This window comes from Dermacentor andersoni, chromosome 3 (assembly GCF_023375885.2).
Source record: "Dermacentor andersoni chromosome 3, qqDerAnde1_hic_scaffold, whole genome shotgun sequence".
NCBI classification, from domain to species: Eukaryota; Metazoa; Arthropoda; class Arachnida; order Ixodida; family Ixodidae; genus Dermacentor; species Dermacentor andersoni.
The window spans coordinates 235,712,862-235,736,452 of NC_092816.1; the positions used below are offsets into that span (position 1 = coordinate 235,712,862).

The 23,591-nt window shown below is 46.3% G+C and overlaps 1 protein-coding gene across 3 annotated transcripts in view; it reads left to right on the forward strand.

The window, feature by feature from the left end:
• LOC126536973 (general transcription factor 3C polypeptide 3-like) overlaps positions 1-23,591 on the forward strand; it is a 312,777-nt gene that overhangs the window by 100,091 nt on the left and 189,095 nt on the right. For all 3 annotated transcript variants that reach the window (XM_055073144.2, XM_055073142.2, XM_050184056.2), the window contains exon 8: positions 21,429-21,516. In XM_055073144.2, coding sequence (XP_054929119.1) covers positions 21,429-21,516 — 88 coding nt within the window. The remainder of the gene's footprint in view (positions 1-21,428; positions 21,517-23,591) is intronic.

Consider the following 23,591-nt stretch of genomic DNA (forward strand, 5'->3'; position numbering starts at 1 on the left):
TTCCTCCACAGCTGGCTCCGTTGCCACTCATCTCCAGCGTAGAATTTCACTTCTCTTCTGTTGTCGTAATCGGGAGGCCGCTTTAAAACGCTTCTTTTTATTTATGGGGCTATGAACCATCCATTGTCTTACCTGACAGACAGATTTCTCGGGTAGGCATAGAAATGCTTACGCATTTAATAACCGGTGATACGAGAATGTGTGGGCATACCTACCATCACGATGGCCACCGATCAGGACAATAAATATATTCCACCTATTGTTCAAAATTCAGTGTCATCTCGGTGTCATGTGCTAAACATCTTTGCTGGTGATCCACCTTCACAGAGTGGAATGGCTCATGATTTTGTAATTAATGATTTGTTCTGTGGAAGAATGCGACCAAAATTTAGGGCAGTGGAACTGTTGACTTAATCTCAAAGTTACCAAGAGGTTGAAAAGGACACAAAGCTAAAACAGTGCACAAATTAAAAATATTAACTTGCAATGACTATGGGAAGTGTAAACAGAAAATAGTGCTGCACCAATGCTTTTATTGCGATTAGACATCTTGGTTGTACTTATTAGAAGTCTCTGTGTTCATACTGTGACCGGAGATGGCATATGCACACATGTATACAGAACACGTACTAGGTACACTGCCCCACAGGGGCGTCGGCGTCAGCAGGCGTTTGGTGTGTTGCGACACCACGTACCCGAGCACACGAGGGCTCGACCCTCCCGCGTGTAGCCGTGCGCGGCTTATACCCCTGACACATGGGCAAAACTAAAGTCCTTTCCAGTAAACCCCTTTTGCTACTCTGAAGGACCCTTTGCAGAAAGGAGTTGCGCCGATGACACACGGCACCGCACTGAACTTCTTTAAGTAGTTCCTCAGATGAACGCCGCAAGAAAAATAGCGCTGGCTGTTAAAGCCACAAGAGAGAAAACATTCTTAAAAAGCTGCGTATTTAATTACAGTTAGCTACTGTAGAACCTAAAAATATACTTTTTGCATTGTTGATGGCTAATAATGCTTATAGTCGTTTATTTTATTCACGTTTTTGCGTTGTTAGCAGCCATTTAACTTGGTCCAGCAACTATGTGCAGCCGGTGTTTTGCTGTGCGTGCTGTTTATTCTGGCGATGCCCACGTTTCTGTCGTCCTTTTCCACGTCTTTGTCGTCCCTTCCTTTGTGCGCGCAGGTGTAACGCGTTTTATTCAATATGTTATTCCAACAATTGTGGTTTCTTCTGGGTATTTCCTGCAGGCGCTGATTGTGCGGTCTCCATCTCGCGACGTGAACACACCACATGCGCGCAGCAAACAACGACGACACTGCCGGAATTCAACATGGCGGCACTAGCGATGTTATGCGAGTGCTTGAGAGTATAGCTAGAGGAAATCTTCACTATTCGACAAATTGTATTACCGCTAACAATTAAAACATTTTCGCAAGGTAAAAAGAATACCTATGGTCACCATAGTTGTGTGGCAGGTTTTCTTCTATTGACGAGTTGTGCACGCTGTGTGCGAGAGTAACTCCTTTCCGCTCGAAAAGTAGTTGCGCGATCTCCTTTCCCGAAAAGGAACTTTGCCGTAAAGGAGATACTCCTTTGTCGTGTGCCGCTGCACTTGAACGCCTTTCCGGTAGATGTCCCCTTACCTAAAGCACTTTAGAGTGCCCGTGTGTCAGGGGTATTAGCCGTGTCTGGGGAAAAGGGGATCCTGGGGGTTGAGCCGATGCTGGGTGTTTGGACCTTTAAGGCCCCCCGGCGGAGGCAACCACCTCTTCGGCCTCGGCTTCACATAGACGGCACCTCCAGACTGACCTACCTGGAGGAAATCTGCAGTCGCCTTTTCCTGTCTCTCTCTTCCTGTAATAATCTCTTCCATGATGACCTTCATCTTTTCCTTACTTTCCACCTTTCCTGTCTCCTTCTCTCTTCTATTTACTTCCTTCTCCTTGGTGGCAAGGGTTAACCTTGTGTGGCTATTCTACCTTGGGTACACCATATTTGGTTATAGTGATAGCGTACGACTGGCGTCGTGCAGACTTGTACGCAAGCTCTGCCGCGTCCCCTCGTTGGGCTCCATGGTGGGCGGTCAGCGCTGTTGAAGAATTTTTTTGTATTTTCATGGAAACTTCTTTCCCCCAACTTCCTGATCGCCCTCAGAAACGAGGGCACACTGAAGATTTATTTCAGTTTTTCGGACACCAAATCCAGAAATTTCCCCGCTTCCATGTTATTCACTCTGAAAAGCCAAACAAAGCAGTGCGAACCATTTCGCCATTCCTTGTGTCAAAGTCCCTGACTGATGTTTTTGGTCCAGGTTACAAGGTGTTGAGGATGGCAAGCGGTGACCTCCTCTTGGAGCTCCGCGATCAGAAACAATATGAGAAACTACCGAAACTAGTGTCATTTGGGGAGACCCACATAACAGTAACCCCGCTCCATACAATGAACACCACCCGTGGTGTTGTGTCGGATGATGATTTGCTTGAGCTGACTGAAGTGGAACTCCTGGAGGGCTTCAGCAAACAAAATGTGATCAATGTCAGAAGAATTAAGATGAGGCGAGATTAACGCGAGTTAATGATATCTTAGTTGAAATCAAGAAAAAGAAATGGGCATGGGCAGGACATGTAATGAGGAGGGAAGATAACCGATGGTCATTAAGAGTTACGGACTGGATTCCAAGGGAAGGGAAGCGTAGCAGGGAGCGGCAGAAAGTTAGGTGGGCGGATGAGACTAAGAAGTTTGCAGGGACAACTTGGCCACGATTAGTACGTGACCGGGGTAGTTGCAGAAGTATGGGAGAGGCCTTTGCACTGCAGTGGGCGTAACCAGGCTGATGATGATGATGATGATGATGATGAGATGGTAAAGAGATTCAGACGAAGCACTTAATAAACATCTTTGGTTCAAGTGTCCTGCCCAAGTCAATCGAGGCCGAGTACATCAAGCTCCGTGTTGGGCCGTACGTGCCAAATCCGCTTCAATGTTTCAATTGCCAGCGTTTTGGCCACAGTTCGCAGAGCTGTCGGGGCCGCCAAACATGTCCGAAATGCAGTGCCCATGAACACACCACTGAAACTTGTGAGAACGCTCTCCACTGTGTAAACTGTGATGGGGAGCACGCCATGTACTCGCGGTTGTTCCCCTCCTGGAAGAAGGAAAAAGAAATAGTAACGATCAAAGTAAAAGAGAATATATCGTTCAAAGAGGCAAGCAGTTAGCATACCTGCCAAAGAAAAGCTTTGCCGAAGTGGCACATCAGGGGGCAGCGTCACAACGGCCTCCGGCGGCTGTCCGACCCACAAGCAGTGAGTCGGCAGTTATGCCATCTGCCCCCACGGTGATTGCAGCTAGCACTGCTCCACCAACCGAGCAAAAGGGACCATTGACCCCGAAGGTGGGCGCAGCCGAGGCTGCCCCAACCTCCCCGGCCCCTTCCAGCGCTGGCAACAGCCGGCGTAGCCAAATCCCCCAGGGAGCCCCATCGACCTCCGGGCTGGTGGGCGCAGGGGTCTTGCCCTCCAAGGCAGGACTATCTGGCAACTTCTCGCTCACAAGAGCACGTGTCCGGAGCCTCACTAGAGGCAATGGACACTACACCTGTCCTCAAGGCGCACCAAACGCCTAAGGAGCGGCGAGGCTTCCTCAAACGCTTCAGAAAGGACAAAACCCCGACTACAGGGCCTTGAAAGAGCTCTGTAATCTAAGGCATCACTTCCATTTACGTACACACAGCACCAATTTTCTTTAAATATGTATACACAAATTATTCAGTGGAAGGTCAGAGTTCTTCTTAGAAACCTTGATGATTTCCAAGAACTTCTCTGCGAACTCACTCCAGAAGTGCTGTGTGTACAGGAAACCCATCTTAAACCTAAACACACTAACTTTCTTCGTCATTATGTTCTTTTTCGTAAAGATCGTGATGATGCCATCGCGTCATCTGGCGGTGTAGCCATTATACTCGACAAAGGTATAGCGTGTCAACATATACAACTACAAACACCCCTAGAAGGCAGTGGCCGTTCGAGTCGTACTTCTAAACAAACTTATTACCATCTGCTCTCTGTACATACCCCCGCATTATCAGCTCCATAAACATGAATTCCATACATTAATAGATCAATTACCCCAACCCTATTTGGTTCTAGGAGATTTAAATGCACACAGCAACCTATGGGGTGACTCTCATTGCGAAGTGCGAGGTAGACTGATTGAACAGTTTCTCTTTTCTTCTGGTGCATGTCTTTTGAATAGTAAGGCACCTACATATTATAAAACTGCACATAAAACCTATTCCTCTATAGACCTCAGTTTTGCATCTCCCACCCTTTTACCTGATCTTAAATGGAACGTTATTAGAAATCCATACGGGAGTGACCATTTCCCGATAGTTCTGTCTACACCGAAGATGAATGAATGTCCCCCACAGTTTCCTCGGTGGAAAACTGATTCAGCCGACTGGGAACAGTTCCAAAAAATTACTCTCATATCATGGATTTCTGCTCTAAGCCTGGCCGCTACGGGTGAATACTTCACCTTTTTTCTGATTGATGCCGCGACCAAATGTATCCCAGAAACAAAGGGATCATTTAACAAGCGCCGTGTTCCGTGATGGAACAAGGAGTGTCGTAACGCATGTAAGAAGTAGAACAAAGCATGGGGGTTGCTCCGCGATTCTCCGACAGCAGAAAACCTGGTTAATTTCAAGCATGTCAAATCTCGGGGAAGGAGAATGCACCGACAAGCTGGAAAAGAGAGTTGGCAAAAATATATATCAGGAATTAACTCCTACACAGACAAGACAAAGGTCTGGAATAGAGTGCACAGAATAAAAGGTCGACAACCTTACTCGCTACCCTTAGTAAATACACAGGGAGATAGTATGGAAGACCAGGCGAACTTTCTAGGCGCACATTTTGAACGCATATCCAGTTCGTCGCACTACTCTGACACATTTCAAAGACGAAAAACACGAATAGAACGGCAGCCATTAGTACGAAAAAGTGCAAAATGTGAGGTATACAATAGACCATTTGGCATAGCAGAGCTTCAAGCAGCACTAAATGACTGCAACAAATCTGCCCCAGGCTCTGACTGCATAATATATGAAATGTTAAAGCACTTGCCATCTGAAACACAAAAAAAAACCGTCTTTTTCTTTACAATGGTATATGGTCTTCCGGCCAGATTCCCTCTGTCTGGAAAGAGGCCATTATAATTCCTATTCTGAAACAGGGTAAGGACCCTTCCTTGGCAAACAGTTATAGGCCGATAGCGTTGACAAGCTGCCTATGCAAACTCTTTGAAAAGATGGTGAATATACGCTTGCTCCACTGTCTTGAAACCAACAAAATATTAGACCCATGCCAATGCGGTTTCAGGGAAGGCAGGTCGACGACAGACCAGTTTGTCCGCATGGAAATGTACATCCGTGAAGCCTTTATCCACAAACAGCTTGTTGTATCTGTATTCCTTGATATGGAAAAGGCATATGACACTACATGGCGCTTTGGGATCCTTCGGGATCTTTCTGGAATGGGTATACATGGCAATTTGCTGACCATTGACATTGACCATTGACATTATTGAGAGCTACCTGTCTCACAGAACATTTCGCATTAGAGTTGGCAATGTGCAGTCTCGATCATTCTCCCAGGAGACAGGTGTACCGCAGGTTGGAGTGCCGAGCTGTACGCTCTTTATTGTGAAAATGAACTCCTTGCATACCATCATACCTCGCACACTCTTTTACTCGGTCTATGTGGACAATGTACAGATAGCTTTTAGGTCGTGCAATCCTAGCATCTGTGAGAGACAGCTACTGCTTGGCCTAAACAAACTCTCAAAGTAGTCGGAAGAAAATGGTTTTAAATTTAACCCACAAAAAAGTGCATATGTTCTCTTCTCAATCAAGAGAGGCATGTCACCAGAACCCACTATTGACCTTAACGAAGAACGACTATCGGTGAGCCTTGAACACAAATTTTTAGGTATTATTTTGGACACAAAAGTTAATTTCATTCCCCACTTGAAATATCTTAAAGCGAAGTGCCTGAAGACCATGAACCTGCTGAAGTTACTTTCTCGAACAAACTGGGGCAGTGACAGGAGGTGTTTGCTTAGCCTGTATAAGAGCCTTGTGCGATCACGCCTCGACTATGGAGCCGTGGTGTACCAATCCGCATCGGATAGTGCTCTCAAAATTCTCGACCTAGTCCACAATCTAGGTATACGGCTGGCAACAGGCGCACTTAGGACAAGCCCTGTAGAAAGTCTGTATGTCGAAGTGAACGAATGGTCCTTACACCTACGCAGAACATATCTAAGCTTCTGCTACTTTTTAAAATGTAAATCGCGTAACGAACATCCATGTTACTCAACTGTACTTGACTTGTCTTCTGCAAGACTTCACCATAACCGCCCATCTGTTCGAGCTCCTCTGTCTGTGCGCTTAGAACAACTGGCTAATGAAACCGGTATTCAACATCGAGAAACAGTCCTAATGACGCCCACTAACCTTGCACCACCTTGGGAATGGCAGACATATCCAGTGTGATATCTTTCGTCGCAATAACAAAACATGCGCCTGAGTTGCACATACATTCACACTTTCTCGAACTCCAGGCGAAGTACTCCTGTGCAGAGTTTTATACAGACACTTCAATGTCTACCTATGGTGTAGCTTATGCAGCTCTCGGACCTTCATTTCCAACGTCCGGTGCATTAAATCCAAACACCAGCATTTTCACAGCTGAGGCATACGCAATCCTCTCTGCTGTGAAACATATAAAACAAACAGGTTGTCATATTCACAGATTCATTAAGCATTGTTAGTGGCATATCAAGTTTACGAAAACACAAAAACTCTATCCTTAATGTAGGTTTATGCTCCGCATACATGTTGAACCAAATAATTGTTCTTTGTTGGGTGCCTGGCCATAGAGGTCTAGAGGGCAACGTAGCTGCTGATGAAAGGGCTACCTCTGTAGCTTTTTGTGATGCAAACATTAATATACATGTACCGTACACAGACCTTAAGCCATTTTTACTATATAAACTACGGAAATATTGGTAGAGGCAATGGGACATTCAGGTATCCAACAAACTGCACCTAATTAAGCCAAAAATAGGGCATAGGGCATAGCAAGTCATTTTTGAATATGATTGGTATACAAACAGTATAGTCACTGCAATATGCACATTTCAGTGTTCTGCAGCTGTTGTTAGTAAACATCATCATCATCATCATCTGCCTGACCATAACATCCATTCAACATCCGAATCTGACGATGTGGAACTCCCCTCTTCCTCGCATGAGACTTTCAGAGTCCGAATCCCAGCTCGGCTCGTATTCTAAATCGGAATTGAGCCACGCTCCAATGAGCAGACGAAGGTCCGCGCCCTCAGCCATCCGAAAGTAACCCCGCGCAAGGACGATGCGCTCTCAGTCGCCTGCACAACGGAGAGAAATGGGACGTTGCGTGATCAAGAAGACAGAGGGAGATGGAAAAAGGCTAAAACAAAGTTCGAAGGGCTTTTCTGAAGCGAGGGTGCGGCGAGAGAGCGAAAGCAGCAATCGAGTCACTCTTTTCGGAGAGGCAACGGCGCGGCGCGTGCCTCTGAACTTGACGCGCCGTAGCAGACACACCAACAGAATAAAAATAAAAACCTTCAAACCCGCGGAGATGGCAGAACAACCCTTGAACCCATAACCACACGCGCGCGACGCATGATACAGCGAACGCGGAGCCACCGCGCCACTCAGCAAAGAGAGAGGGGCGAGTGGCAGTCGCACCGTACTCTTCAATACGTGATAACACAGGTCGAGGCGAAAATACGAACTTGTAGAAAGAGTCAACAGATGGAGGGGCCAGTTCAGGAGTGCCAGCTTTGCGCTCAGGCGCGAAATTTTGAACGCACGATAGAGAACGTACCGGTACGACGGTGACACTGTGGGGGGGAAGCGCGAAGACGTACCGGTACGTCCGTGACAGCGAAAGGGTTAATTGTTATAACCAATAATGCAGCATGGGAGCATTGTATCAAGCTGTTTATTTTACGGTGTATCAGGTGCTTATTGTTATATTATTGTTATCACGAGCCAGTGTCCTAGTCGAAGTGATGTGGGATGGAATGCGCGAAGGTGAAGTGGTCGCAGAAAGTAACTTATTGCATCTACTGACCCAAGGTGTTTGTGCGGCTGGGAGTGTGCTACAGCTTAGTGATGGCCATTCTCTGTTGCTTGTCACCAACTTCAGCAACGAGCATAGACACCTTTTCCGCCGTACTTCGATAGCATTTCCCGACAAAATAGAGTGTGTGGCTGAATGCTTTGCCTCTGAAGCTGTGGGGATGGCTGAAAAGTCACTGGGCAACATCAACATTAATTGAGAACTATCGAAAGACAACCAGGCAGCACTGCGCGAGCTCTTGCTTGAATTCAGGGCATGTTTCGCTGTGCGAGCTCTTCCTTGAATTCAGGGCATGTTTCGCAAGTTCTTCGGTACGTTAGACTTCAATCATAAGGCACAGGATCATCACATATGAGGATGCACACACGATACGCCAGCAGGTTTACAGCGTGCGAGCAAAAGAATGCAACGCAATTTGTATGCAAGTAAAAGATATTCTTGAAGATGGCATTATCGAACCTTTCAACAGTTACAGTCATTCTTGTCAAAAATAAAAATGGAACGCTACGCTTCTGCATCAACTACCAGAAGCTCAACAATGTAACTAAAAAAGATCTGTACCCACTGCCACATATTTACGACTTGTTAGATAGACTGCTGTGCGCCCAGTATTTTTCATCACTCGATTTGAAAAATGGTTAGTGTCAGACCGAGGTAGACAAAGGTGAGTGTGAGAAAACTGCCTTTGTGACTCCTGACGGCCTTTACAAATTTCGAGTGCTCCCTTTCGGCTTGTGTTCAGCCCCAGCTACTTTCCAGTGAATGTTGAATATTGCCCTCGCTAGAGTGAACTGGCAAACTTATCTCATTTATCTTGATGACGTAGTAGTCTTTTCTGAAGTGTTTGAGCAACATCATTGCCTGCGAAATTTGCTAGAAGCAAACCGATTGCCCGATCTCGCACTTAAACCAGAAAAATGCCACTTTGGTTATGAAAAGCTAAAGTTTCTCGGACATGTCAGAAGCGCCAGAGGAGTTCAAACCGATACAGACAAACTTGCTGCCGTAGCGGTATTTCCTCCTCTGGCTAACTAGAAAGCTGTGAGGCGCTTCCTGGGCTTGTGTACGTATTATCACTGTTTCATTGAAAACAACCCGCCGGGGTTGCTCAGTGGCTATGGTGTTGGGCTGCTGAGCGCGAGGTCGCGGGATCGAATCCCGGCTCCGGTGCCCGCATTCCGATGGGAGCGAAATGCGAAATGCCCAGGTGGTCGAAATTTTTGGAGCCCTCCACTACGACGTGCCTCATAATCAGAAAGTGGTTTTGGCACGTAAAATCCCATAATTTAATTTAATTTAATAATTGAAAACACCTCGAAGATAGCGGAGCCCCTTAATCACCTTACAAGAGATGACACACCTTTTGCATGGACAAATAAGCAGCAGGTGGCCTTCGCTGAACTACACGAGCGCATGCAGTCAGCTACTGTCCTGGCACATTTGGACGACGAGGCTGATACTGAGATGCATACTGATACCAGTAACATTGGTCTTGGTGCAGTACTCGTCCAGTGTCAAGACGGCAATGAAACAGTAATAGCTTATGCAAGTCACTCGCTGTCCCGTGCTGAGGCGAGCTACTCTAACATGGAAAGAGAGTGTTTCGGGTTGTGTGGGCGATCACGAAGTTTCGCCCTTATCTCTGCGGTCGTCCCGTTGAAGTAGTGACAGACGGTCATGCCTTATGTTAGTTGGCAAACATGCGCAATCCTTCAGGACGACTGGCACGAAGGAGCTTGCGGCTACAGGAATATGACGTCGCTATCATTTACAAGTCTGGCCACAAGCACGAAAACACTGACACATTGTCCCATGCACCCGCCGAGTCTGTCAGTCGAGAGTCAGAGGATGATGACAGCTTCCTGGGCTACTACTGCGTTGGACTCGGTCAGACGGCAGCGTGACGACATTGAAATCCGACCTGTCATCGACCACTTTAAGGGCTGCCGAACAACCATACCATGTCATCTATCTCGCATTGACGTCTTTCTGTCTACGAGACAACGTGCTTTACAAGAAAAACACCTGTTCGAATGACCAAACCTACCTCCTGGTGGTTCCAAAAGAATTGTGGGACGATATTCTTTTCGCTTGCCACGACGAGTCCACATCTGGTCACTTGGGCTCTTCACAAATGCTTGCCAGAGTATGTGATATGTATTACTGACCCGAGCTTTTGGCAAGTGTCAAACAGTACGTTAAAGGCTGCCGTGAATGTCAGTGGCTAAAGTCACCGCCCATGAAGCTCGCCGGGCTATTGAAACTCGCCAAACCACCTCATAAGCCAATCAACCAAGTCAGCTTCGACATTCTTGGGCCTTTTCCTCTGTCAACTCACGGTAACAAATGGGTGATTGTCTCGACTGACTGTTTAACCCGCTACGCTCAGACAGAGGCTCCCATGAGTCGCGGCTTCTGAGGCAGTGATGTTCTTCGTGTGTCACATTGTATTATGTCATGGTGCGCCGTCCACTGTAATCACAGTGGAGGGACGGCGTTCACAGCATAGCTCCTGGACGTAATTTTTCAATTGAGAAACACTAGGCAGCGAAAGATGGCTGCTTACCATCCACAGTCCAAGAGACTTGCGGAGCGATTGAACAAAACCATCACAGACACGACTTCCATGTACATCGATGCCCAGGACAAAATATGGGATCATATCTTGCCTTACGTGACCTTTGTATATACAGTTGAACCTCGCAATAACGAAATCGGTGGGGAATGCAAAGAAATTCCCTTTTACGGGAATTTCATTATTGCGAAATGAGGAAGCGCAGATAGGTAATGTGTCGCACAATGAAACTTTACTGTCAAAATCTCGTTAGCCTGCTTTAGCAAGCTCGCTTGAGGATATATAACCGCATTACCGACAGTACAAAGTGAGCAGCATGCGTCTATCAGCAGTGGCAACACTGCCGGGGAGCAGTGTTCTCGGTTTGGTTTCGGAGGTAGGATCACTTTTGCAAGAGTTTGTGTAACTCGGCACCGGACACAGAGCAACAGCACTCCAAGCATGCAGCAGCGTTTCTCCAACGCACACCGTCGCTGAGCGTGATGCTGAGCGTGAAAGTGATCTTATCTCGTCGCTCGAGATTACGGCCCCTTAGCACAAAACTACATCTGGCGCTGAATCCGCATGCGATGCCTGTCAGGTCGCACCAAAACTAGCGTTCTTGAAGTAATGCGTATTCCCGGACGATTGCTCAATCACGGCCCAATGCATGGCGCTCCATGCTGCGACCGCCATCTCAAGTGCCATAATCAATTTCACGTCTATGGGACGTGAATATCCTTGTTTTGGCTGCATTTTTCTACCTATTCACTGCACTAGGTGTGCAAAAACCATAGTCGCATGTCGGTAGCAACGTGTGCCGCTTCAAATGGGCAATCAACAAACAAAATGGCGGCCGTGTTTCCATTGCGATTGCTTCCGTTTGGCTCTTTTTGTAAACACGAATGGTGGCACCCGTGAAAGTGTAATGTGAAAAAGAAAGAAAGAAAGGAAATCTTTATTCCTGAAAGTGTGATACAATATGATTAACAGTATCATCTTGATCCTTAGCCTATGTGGCTAGTTTTGGATCCATACCGTATATTTCAGCATAAATTGCAACCGAAAGTAAGAAACAAAAGAAAGTTATCTTATATAAAGATAACCTTCTCTTGGTTTTTACTTTGGGTTGCAATGTAATCATGTATCATCATTGAAAGTGACTTCTGTCAACCAAAGGACCAGGCAGCATTCCGTAAAGGACACTCAACAATAGACCATATTCACACTATCAATCAGGTGATAGAGAAATGTGCGGAATATAACCAACCCTTATATATAGCTTTCATTGATTACGAGAAAGCGCTTGATTCAGTCAAAAGCTCAGCAGTCATGGAAGCATTGCGCAATCAGGGTGTAGACGAGCCGTATGCAAAAATACTGAAAAATATCTATAGCAGCTCCACAGCCACCGTAGTCCTCCATAAAGAAAGCAACAAAATCCCAATAAAGAAGGGCGTCAGGCAGGGAGATATGATATCTCCAATGCTATTCACAGCGTGTTTACAGGAGGTATTCAGAGAACTGGATTGGGAAGGATTGGGGATAAGAGTTAATGGAGAATACCTTAGTAACTTGCGATTTGCTGATGATATTGCCTTGCTTAGTAACTCAGGGGACCAACTGCAATGCATGCTCACTGACCTGGAGAAGCAAAGCAGAAGGGTGGGTCTAAAGATCAATCTGCAGAAAGCTAAAGTAATGTTTAACAGTCTCGGAAGAGAACAGCAGTTTATGATAGGTAGCGAGGCACTGGAAGGGGTAAGGGAATACATCTACTTAGGGCAGGTAGTGACCACGGATCTGGATCATGAGAATGAAATAATCAGAAGAATAAGAATGGGCTGGGGTGCATTTGGCAGGCATTCTCAGATCATGAACAGCAGGTTGCCATTATTCCTCAAGAGAATAATGTATAACAGCTGTGTCTTACCAGTACTCACGTACGGGGCAGAAACCTGGAGGCTTACGAAAAGGGTTCTACTCAAATTGAGGATGACGCAACAAGCTATGGAAAGAAGGATTATGGGTGTAACGTTAAGGGATAAGAAAAGAGCAGATTGGGTGAGGGAACAAACGCGAGTTAATGACATCTTAGTTTAAATCAAGAAAAGGAAATGGGTATGGGCAGGACATGTAATGAGGAGGGAAGATAACCGATGATCTTTAAGGGTTACGGACTGGATTCCGAGGGAAGGAAAGTATAGCAAAGGGTGGCAGAAAGTTAGGTGGGCGGATGAGATTAAGAAGTTTGCAGGGATGACATTGCCACAATTAGTACATGACCGGGGTAGTTGGAGAAGTATGGGAGAGGCCTTTGCCCTGCAGTGGGCGTAACCAGGCTGATGATGATGATGATGACCTGACCCACTGTGCTGAAGCAGCTGCTCTGCCGCATGCCACCGCCCGTGATATTGCATTGTGTCTGTCACATTTGGTTCTGCGCCACGATACTTCTCGCGAACTTCTGAGCGCTAGAGGCCGTGCCTTTTTTTCCAATGCTTTGAAGGCACTACTCAACGAATGCAGAATCATCCGCTGCACTGGTACAGTGCCCCATCCGCAAACTAACGGCATGACTGAGCGCCTCAACCATACTCTTGGCGACGATATGCTCTCTATGTGCGTCGCCTCTGGTCATTCAAATTGGGATCAAGTTCTCCCTTTCGTGACGCATGTGTACAATATGAGGCTCAAGCAACTAATGGATTTTCCCTTTACTTTCTCCTACATAGACGAGAACCATCTAATACGTTTGATACTATTCTTTCACATACACTCGACGCGTACGAAAGTACTCCGCTATCTAAAGTTGCTCTACATGCCGAGGAATGCCGCCAGCTTGCCTGCTCTATTTTCACTGAGGAACAATAGCAGCAGCAATCCCGTCAACCTGCCAACCGTTCTGCACCAACTTTTTCTCCTGGCTCTCTCATATGGCTTCGGGTGTCCGCTACCACATTCAGCCTCTCCGCAAAACTTGTTGCAAAATATGTTGGACCCTGCCGCATTCTGGAGCAAACGTCTTCCGTCAATTATATCGTAAAGCCCCTCATGCCATCAACGGACCTATGCCATCGCGGCGGCAAACTTGTCCACGTCTCTCGCATTAAGCCATATTATGACCTTATAGTAGTCTCTTCACCTTAAGCCGCCAGGATGGTGCCTTTTTCTGCTAAGGGCGATTGTAACGAAGAAGAGTAGCCTGAGCCTCAGCAGCATCGCCACTGGCACGAGTTCGTAGTTGCTGTCCTTTTGAGAATGCTTGTGACTGCTGCCCGTTCGCCTGCGTCTGTTGCTAATAAATCTCTTAGCAGATTAAAGCGTCACTGTATGAGGCGCAAGTGAAACCCCAAGATTCTATGCAATATGTTAAATGGCAATGAAAAATGCTGAAATAAATAAGACATAATGTTTGAGTATGGAAATGTTTTCATGCTTTTAATAAGGGATAACGACCAAACATTATTTTTTTAGTTACTTGTTCAATATGTGGAGCCCAGTGTAGTGACGAGTCAAAACTTATTCCTCGATATTTATGACAACCGATTTGTTGGATTTGTGTATCTCCAAAATACAAGTTGCATTTAGTAGGAGTACTTCTTGGTTAGAAGCAAATACTACGTACTTGGTCTTAAAACAAGTTTATTATTTTCTAACCATGCTAAAGTATTCTGCTGCTCACTTTAAGCGATTTCTTCTGCTTCCTGTAGTGACTGTCGTAGAATTATTAGAGCTTTATCATCTGCGTATAAGATAGAATGAGAAAATCTGAGTGATCAAGGATAATCGTTAATGAAAAGAGAGAAAAGTATTGGACACAGTACTGATCCTTGCGGAATGCCCGTTCTTACGGTCTTTAGTGAAGATTCTTTGCCCTTGACTACTACATATTGCTTACGATTTGTTAAATAGCTGCGTAAAAAGCCAAGTGCTTGTACTCTAAGACCATAATGTTTTATTTTCCTAATAGTGTACTGTGATCTACTGAGTTAAACGCTTTTTTAATATCCAAGAATACACCAAGTGCAAAGTAGTTCTTGTTAAGTGCTTGGTTTGTAATTTCTGAAACTTACTGCATTTGTAACAAAGTAACCAGTTCGAAAATCATGTTGTGTGTTTGAAAGTATGTGGTATTTTTCACGATAGCTTGTGATGCTCTTTGCAATTAGTTTTTCGAAGAACATATTAATACATGATAAAATAGTTATTGGTCAATAGTTTGCTAAGTTATTTGGATTCTCTGTTTTTTATTTTGCTGCTACTCTTCCAATTCTGAGCTTGTGAGGGTATGGATCTGATAGAATGGATTCATTGAACAAGTTTGCAAGCACTGGACCCAAGATGTCGATGTTGTTTTTGAGTAAGCTTACAGGTAGACCATTGTAACCTTTGGCCTTATTTGATGGCATAAGCTTTATGGTATCTGTGATTTCCACTGTTATTTCAGAGAAAACAAATGTATTTATTTGAGAAGGAGGTAAAAAAGAAACAAATTCTATATCATGGGCACCCTGGTTGCATTGTGTAGTGGCGCCCATATTAACAAAGTAGTCATTAAATGATTCGACAAGATCAGTAGCACGTAATGCATCGCTGTCGGGAAGTATACTGCAGTTTTGTTGACTTTATTACTGAAGTCACTATTTGCCACATTTCCTTAGAATTTCCTTTTGCTTTTATTACTAGTGTATTATAATAGTTTTTCTTACGCTTACACATTAATAAAAGAGAAAGATTGCGCACTGTCTTATATCAAGCACGTTAATAATCATTGTGTCTGTTTTGTTTCAGTTTATTGTGCCAATGTTCTTTTTGCTTATTCGGTAAAAGTATTGCGTTCGTCATTTAAGGACAGATAGGTATTCAGAAGTACGTGGCTCTATGTGAGCTTGCATTTCATTTAACACGGCTGGAAAGTAATAGAATAGAGAATTCTCCATATACTTGGTTGACGTCGGCGTGATTGATCACAGTGAAGTTAAATTCTTCTAGACATTTCCTAGTTTTCAGGTAGTCCCACCTTTCTGCGAAGCGAGCTGTTTGAATATTGATGTTAAGGTTATTTAAAGGTACATTGATATAGGTCGGGAAATGGTCTATTGGCTTCCAGGAATGACTCCTGACATAACACTACTTATATCATAGTGTATGATCAATTATAGATGACATGGTTGCCGTGACTGCTTGCCGTGACACACTGCTTGTTAGCTGTGTTTGCAAGATTCACCATGGTTCTTTCAAGTTTATCTAAGAACGGCTAAAGTTTTGAATCTGGTGGCTTGTATATCATGCCAATTATAAGCTTGTGTTCAAGTTCAATGAAGAACATCTCGTAGTCACCAGTTCTCGTCACCATGACATTGAGTTGCTTATATTTTAGCCATGATGGCAGGTACAGTGCCACACCACCAGCTCTAAATTCAGCCATTCTTGGAAGGGACAGAAAGTTGTAGTTTGTCATGTTTAAAAATTTGCGCCGTTCTGCGGTGCTGGAGCCCCACATCTTTGTGTCAATTGCCCCTATGCGAAAAGTGACCATCTCAGTTGCGTCACAAAGTTCTTTCAGCGACATAAGAAATGGAGCTCCTCAGGTGCATCTCGGCGTTCACGTACGCGCATAGGATGGTTTCATTCGCACTACATGAACAACTTCCGCGCGAGGACGACGACGGAGCAAACCGGGGTCAGAACTGCAGGGGACGACTTTGTAGGTCACGTCACTGAAGTGGCGTGTAACCTTGTAGGGACCAAAATACCGGTGGATCAACTTTCCGAGAATCCACAGCAACGGACGGGCATCCAGACCCACACGCAGGCGCCGGTATTGTAATGGACGTCGCGTCGACCCTAGTTGTATCGAAGGGTGTCGATATGCTGTTGGCTCCGGATACGATGCCGAGCAAGCTGGCGTGCCTCTTCGGCTCTTTGTACAAACTCTTCCGCGTGTTCGCTGGTCAGGCTATTATCAGCCAGAGGTAGCATGGCGTCAAGTGTTGACGTGACCTGGTGGTCGTATACAAGTTCGAACGGCGTAAACTGTGTAGTCTCCTGACAGCTGTGTTATATGCCAAAGTCACGTGGGGTAAAATCTCTTCCCACATCTTGTGCTCTACGTCGATATACATGGAGAGCATATCAGCCAGCGTTCTGTTCAGACGTTCAGTTAATCCATTGGTTTGAGGGTGATAAGCAGTGCTCTTGGGGTGAGAGCTATGTGTCAGCTGGAGGACGTCCTGCATAAGTTCCGCTGTAAACGCTGTACCGCGGTCGGTGATGACAACAGACGGTGCACCATGTCGTAGGACGATGTGGCATACAAAGAACTTGGCCACTTCATACGAGTTTGCTTGAGGGAGAGCTTTGGTTTCGGCGTACCGGGTTAAGTAGTCGGTAGTGACAACTATCCATCTGTTGCGCGAGGAGGTCAGCGAGAATGGCCCAAGTAGATCCATTCCTATTTGTTGGAACGGTGCTGGAGGAGGGTCTACAGATGGAGAAAGCCGGCCGGTTTGACTGGTGGTTTCCTGCGGCGTTGACAATCGCGGCAGGTCTTCACGTACCATTGTACAGAAGAATAAAGAGCGGGCCAGTAATACTTCTGTCATATCCTTGCTAATGTCTTAGTGAATCCCAGGTGACCCGCGCATGGCCATCATGGCAGGCTTGCAAAATGCCTTGGCGCAGCCCTGATGGCACGACAAGGAGGTACGTATTGGGACCGCTTCCGCAGTTTTTCCTGTAAAGGACGTTGTTGTGCAAGTAGTATGATGATAAGCCGCGCACGAGCGAGCGGGGTAAAGCACCTTCAACTCCTTGAAAGTGCTCGATCAGCGGCAGCAGCTCAGGGTCAACGCGCTGGTGCTCAGCCATTTTTATGGTGTCGATAACGCCGACAAATGGCAAGTCATGGTCAGGGCAGGAGGACGTTGTACGGAGGAGTGCGCATGTCAAAGAGTCGGTGTCGCTGTGCGTCGCTGTGCTTCCACTGGAGACACTCTGTGGGGATGCTGACGAACAGGCCGTGCGGACTCGTCCCTAATGATGCGGTGCTTTGTGATGGACGTGCGCCACACTTTGGATGACATTGAAAAACAGTCCGCAAATTCATTCACGAGACTCAGTAGACTATCTTTCTGGTGGTCTGGCAGAGCGGCGTTAATGTGAATCCGTTCTTTTAGGCTGGGTAACCCAGATTGCTGAGACGATACGGTTTCCAATGTGACAATGTCGGTAACATCAGTGATTTGGCAAAGAAATGCGATTGTCGTTCCTCGCGGTACATGCCGATATTCATTGCTAAAGTTTGTGAGCAAAACGACTGAACGTTTGTTTCGCACCTGAAGAAGCCCTTTGGCTATACAAATGTGGCGCTCAAGAAGCAGGGGCATGTTCGCCTCAGCAATTTCCTTCGGCGTCGTCCTCCATGTCGCATCGGACAAGGGTAAGCAAGCTGCTCTTGGGTGGCAATGTGACATGATCGTCAGCTACGCAAAGCGCGATGTCATGGTCGTTGTCATTACTGTTCGCTATGGCTTGCGTAGTAGCGAAGCTAACTCTGGACTCTTGCAGGTCGATGATGGCACAGTTCGCCTGAAGGAAATCCATACCAAGTATAAGGTCCTTTGAACATTCAGGAAGAATTACGAAGTCGCCGATGTACGTGAAGCCCCGAATGTTGACTCGTGCCGTGCACCGGCCCATTGGAGTTATGAGGTGCCCTCCTGCAGTACGAATTTGAGTTCCGGTCCATTGCGTCGAAACTTTGTTCAGTGTGCGCGCGAGATGCTGGCTCATAACAGACGTGTCCGCACCCGTGTCGATTAGCGCCGTGACTTCGTGGTCATCTATGGTAACTGGTACGTCGCAAGATACTGACACCGAACTACACTGTTTTCTCTGCGTCTCAATTACGTCATCTCGCGGTCGTCTTAGTGGAGGATCTTCAGCGTTCGCAACGTCAGCGACCTCACCCCTGCAGGTCGTTGGACTCTGTTTTCCTGGGAGGCAGGGCTGGGTGAGCGAAGCCTCGTTGCTCTCGGCGTGAAGAGGGGGCTGGAAGACCTGTTTCGGGCGGGTGACGGTGACCGGAGTTCACGGAATCATGGGGCAAACGAGGTCCTGGCGTCCGCGAGGTATGCTTCAATCTCCAGGGGGCGTTCACCATTGCACGGGTACGGTGCATTCAGTGAAAATCCACGGAGCCCAGCTCGGCGGTAAAGGCACGCCCTGTAGAGGTGATTGGCTTCACCTCAATGAAAACACAAGGGCCTTCGGTCTGCGATGCGCCATACGTCGCTCTTGCGGGGTGGTCGTGTTTCAACCATGAATGGCATGCAGCGAGGCCTGAAGTTGCCAGTTGCTTGTTCAACGGTGTGCATACCATGAAAGTCCGGGACGTCGCTCACATCGCGAAAAATCGGGTACAACGAACTTTGCACTGCTTGCACATACGACATGCGAGGTTGTGGCTGCCGTACCTCGTGCTGGGGTGTCTCGCTTCGCTCTGGGACTTGGACTGCCTGCCTGATTTCCTCCCAGACTACCTCAGCCAGAGCGAGTCGCTGTACCGATGCTGGAGCCACCTGAAGCTTTTGGAGCTCTTCTATAACAACAAGCCTAATGAGCTCCCGCAAGGCATTGGTATTATCCAAGGGCATAGCGAGAGGGTCACGCGATAGGGTCAACACGTCGCGGTTGTACTGCCGTGTTCTCTGCTGCAGTGCCTTTTCCATTGATATGGCTTCCGCGAGAAACTCTGCAACGGTCTTTGGTGGGTTGCGTATTAGGCCACCGAATAACTCTTGCTTGACACCGCGCATCAAGTTCCTGAGCTTCTTTTCTTCGGGCATGGATGGATCCGCGCATCGGAAAAGTCTGCACATATCTTCAACAAACATTGCGGCGCTTTCGTTTGGCCACTGTACTCGGCCACTGTACTCTCACCTGAATTGCAGATTCAGCTCGCTCCTTGCGATCGAGGCTGGCGTATGTGCCGATTAGCTGCCATCGAAATTCGTCCCATGTCGATAGGGCCGCCTCACAGTTCTCAAACCATGTCCGTGCATAGTCCTCGAGGGCAAAGTAGGCGTTGCGTAGCTTGCACTCTGGAGTCCAGCCGCTGTATTCTGCGACACACTCAAAGTGATCGAGCCAGTCCTCTACATCCTTGAAGGTGTCCCGATAAGGGGATGTGGGGATTCGCGGCCGGTTTGAGGATGACCTCGGTCGGCGCGGTCGAGGAAGGTGATGGAACCAATGTACTCATCCTTCTGACTTGGTTGGGTAGCGGCTCGTGCTCAGGTGGCAGTCCTTGAAGTCGGCGGCTTGGCCACACAGGCACAGGAGTCAGCTCGACTGGACTTCGTACTGGGCTTGTTGACGGTGTTCGATCTGGGAGTGGTAGCATGTACCCCGCACCTCCACCAGAAAAATGTAACGTAGATTGGAGATGGAGTGTTACAAAATAGACGTTTCTCTTTAATGGCGGGCCAGAAGAAGAGCGTGCAGCTCACGCACTTCATTGTCTTTCATGGCGCCGACCTTTGTGCGCGCCATTCTGCAGTGCGGGCGCCCCACATCTTTGTGTCAATAGTCATGGGATTTCGTTATCACAGGTCTCGACTGTAATACCGCGGTACAAGAAACGACGCGCTTCACACCATTTCATCTCCTTTATAGCTGCGAAATTCAAATGATGCTGGACGCTATGCTTCCGTGTTAAGACGACGAGCGCCTAACTACTGACGCTGAAGAATTTGCTCACCGTGCTGAGGTAGCTCGCGAGCTTGCGTGGCTGCACATCGGCCAGCAACAGCACGCAGATGCACTGCATTATAATATCTGCCACAGACAAATGTGCTACAACCCCAGTGACCAAGTGTGGGTATGGACTCCTGTTTGCCGCCATGGCCTTAGTGAAAAGTTGCTCAGCCGGTATTTTGGCCCATACAAAGTGTTGCACTGCATTAGTGACGTGGACTGTAAAGTCGTTTCGGACAGCACGGCTCAAACACGGTGCAGACAACAACCTAGCCCTGATATTGTTCATGTTGTATGTGTGAAAACATATGTTGCACATTTGTGATTATTATTTTTCTTCATTTCTTCATTTTTTATATTTGCGCTCATATAGGCAGCTAATGCAGTTACCTCTCTGTTTATTGAGACTGTGCACGTCATGCTTCATCACTGCTTTACTTTCATCTTTCCTGTAGCTGTCAATGTGTTCATTACGCGAGTACCTGCCTTGCCCATGTTTCTTGTTTCCTCCTCCTTTTCTTACACCGCTTCATAAGCTTCGAGCCGATGCTCTTTTTCGAGGAAGGGGGGTGAATGCCGCCTGCAGTAGTGGGCACAGTGTAAGAGAAGGGGCACGCAAGGACAAGAAAAAAGAATTGTGCGTGCTACCCTGCCCACTCGATAGCCAGGCCCCACCACCATGTTTTTCAGGAGTCAGCTTCCCTCACTAAACGTCACCAGTCCTCTTTGAAGACACATGACAATATATTGTTAAAACCAGTGTTGTTATAAGTGAGTTTGACTGTATTAGAAAAATTTTTGTGCTTGTGAGTAGCAACTATTTGGTTTGAGGACTGAATAGAATGTAACAATATTTGATTTATTATTTGAAAGTTTTGAATAGTATTTGCAGCCCACCCCTAACGAACCTGTGTGCAGGTGCATCACCAGAGGGGAAACCTGGCTGCAGCCACTCAGGTGCTTCTCAACGCCATCAAGAAATTCCCTGCGAACGTTTCCTCCGAAGGTACCATGGCATGCCAGTAAAATAATGACTGTGTGAGGTGTCCTCTTTCCTAACATGCCAGGAGTGCAACCTTAGTCCTTTGCTTTTTCAATTCTTCGGCATTTTTGTGGCTTGACATCAGCTGGATTAGTTGAGGAAGGCAAGGTTCTTGTGCTACAGGAGTATACAGTAGACTTCAATTAATTCGACTACAGTTGAATTGGTTTTTCAAATAATTTAATTACAACCAAAGGTCTCGAGCTCAATAATTGCCTGGAACTTGATTCTAAGCCATACCTTTTTTCCAAATGGACTAACTCGCCTGCACCTTCTAATCACATAATGAATCAAAATCTTGGCCTGTGCATTAGCCTACCATCGGAGGCAGCATCATTGTCGTCACAAGATGGCAGCAGAACAAGTTTTTCATGTAGGATAGTGGCGACGATGTTCTGCCTTCAGGATTTAATCATAAAGGCTCATTCAAAAGATATGTTATTGTACTTGATAAAACAGCCGAGTTCCGTCTCATGTTTTTGACTATTTCATTAATTGCATGCATTGCAGGATCGGCTAGAAAATTGGTTATAGTCTAGCTGTATGCCTTTATTTCATTTGTTATGGTTGTTGAGTTGTTCAAGAAATGCAAGATATCAAAGTGGTCTGCATAGAGAGCCAACATGTTGTAGTCCATATACAGTGATAGAAATCTGTTTTAGATTGACAACAGTGGACATTATATTCAAATGACCTTCCATTCTCCGGAGGTTTACTCTACAGTTTTTATCTTGTGATTGCCATAATCAGGCACGGTAAATTTTGTTTAATGTTATAAGATGTGGTGCACATTAGATTTATGTGCACCTTGCTTTGTACTACAGTGGTGAGCAAAAAGATGTGATATTTTGCATTTGGGCCCTGTGACCTAAACTGCTCAGTATGTTTGTGCTGCACTGTGCCAGACCGCTGGCCAGTGGCAATGGTCCCATTGTGTGTTTTATTCACACTACATATCCCATGCACACAAGTTGCTTATTCCAAAGGATATCACAAGGAAACCGTACACATCAACCAGTGTGTCAAAATATGTGCGCACTGGTGAGATAAATTTTAATGATAGATGGAAAGGCCAGCCGAGCAAAAGTATTAACATGCTGCTACAGGTTTACGAGAGATCGAAGGATGAGAGAGGAAGAATAACATGCACATGCAAAGACTCTGAAAGGGCATCATAAAATGAACAAAGTGGAGCTTTATGGCGCTTTCACTAAATAAGATGTTATCCATCTCTATTCTTTTGGTTGCACCACTGGAATAGATAACTTTTTGTTTATCTGTGGAGCCATAAAGCTCCAACTTGTTCACTTCACGGTGCTCACTGCTGGACCTGAGTGATTTTTTTCTCTATTTCTTTGATAGCTTGCTATGTATTCAACCTGCAGTAGTAGGCCAAACCTTTTGTTTAACTAACCTTGCCGCCGACCATTAAAATTTATCTCACCAGTGCACACACGTTTTGACTTACTGGTTGATGTTTCCTTCTGATTCATTCTTAGAACATGCAGTTTGTGTGCATGGCGGATGAGCTATGCCACATGAATAATGTTAATGGCAGTGCATGTTCTAGAAACAGTTGCCCTTGGCTATTGATTGGTCTGGCATAACCAGTGTGTCTACCAACCGGGAATTCTCAGGGAATTTGTGCTTTTATCAGGGAAAATTAGCTGTAATATTGAAAGGGAACGAAAGTTGTGTCAATGCTGGCTCCAGTAACAGAGGAATTGCAACGAATCGTCATTGACACCGTGCCATCGGCATGAGGTATTGCCAGAGTAGTTAACGACCAATTTTCCAGACGCCCGATTTTTCGAACATGCCTGATAATTCGCACAGCTTTGCGGCACTACCACGTACTCCATATAGTCAATGTATATTGCCCTGACTGCAGGTCTGAAATGGCATTAATCAAAGCCACCACCGCCGCCATTTTGATTATCTCGCCACCTCAAACCGGCACTCTCGCATGCGAATCCACTGACAGTTGTAGCCACCACCGCGGCAACATTATGCCTGGCTGCTTCTACGTTTGCTATTAA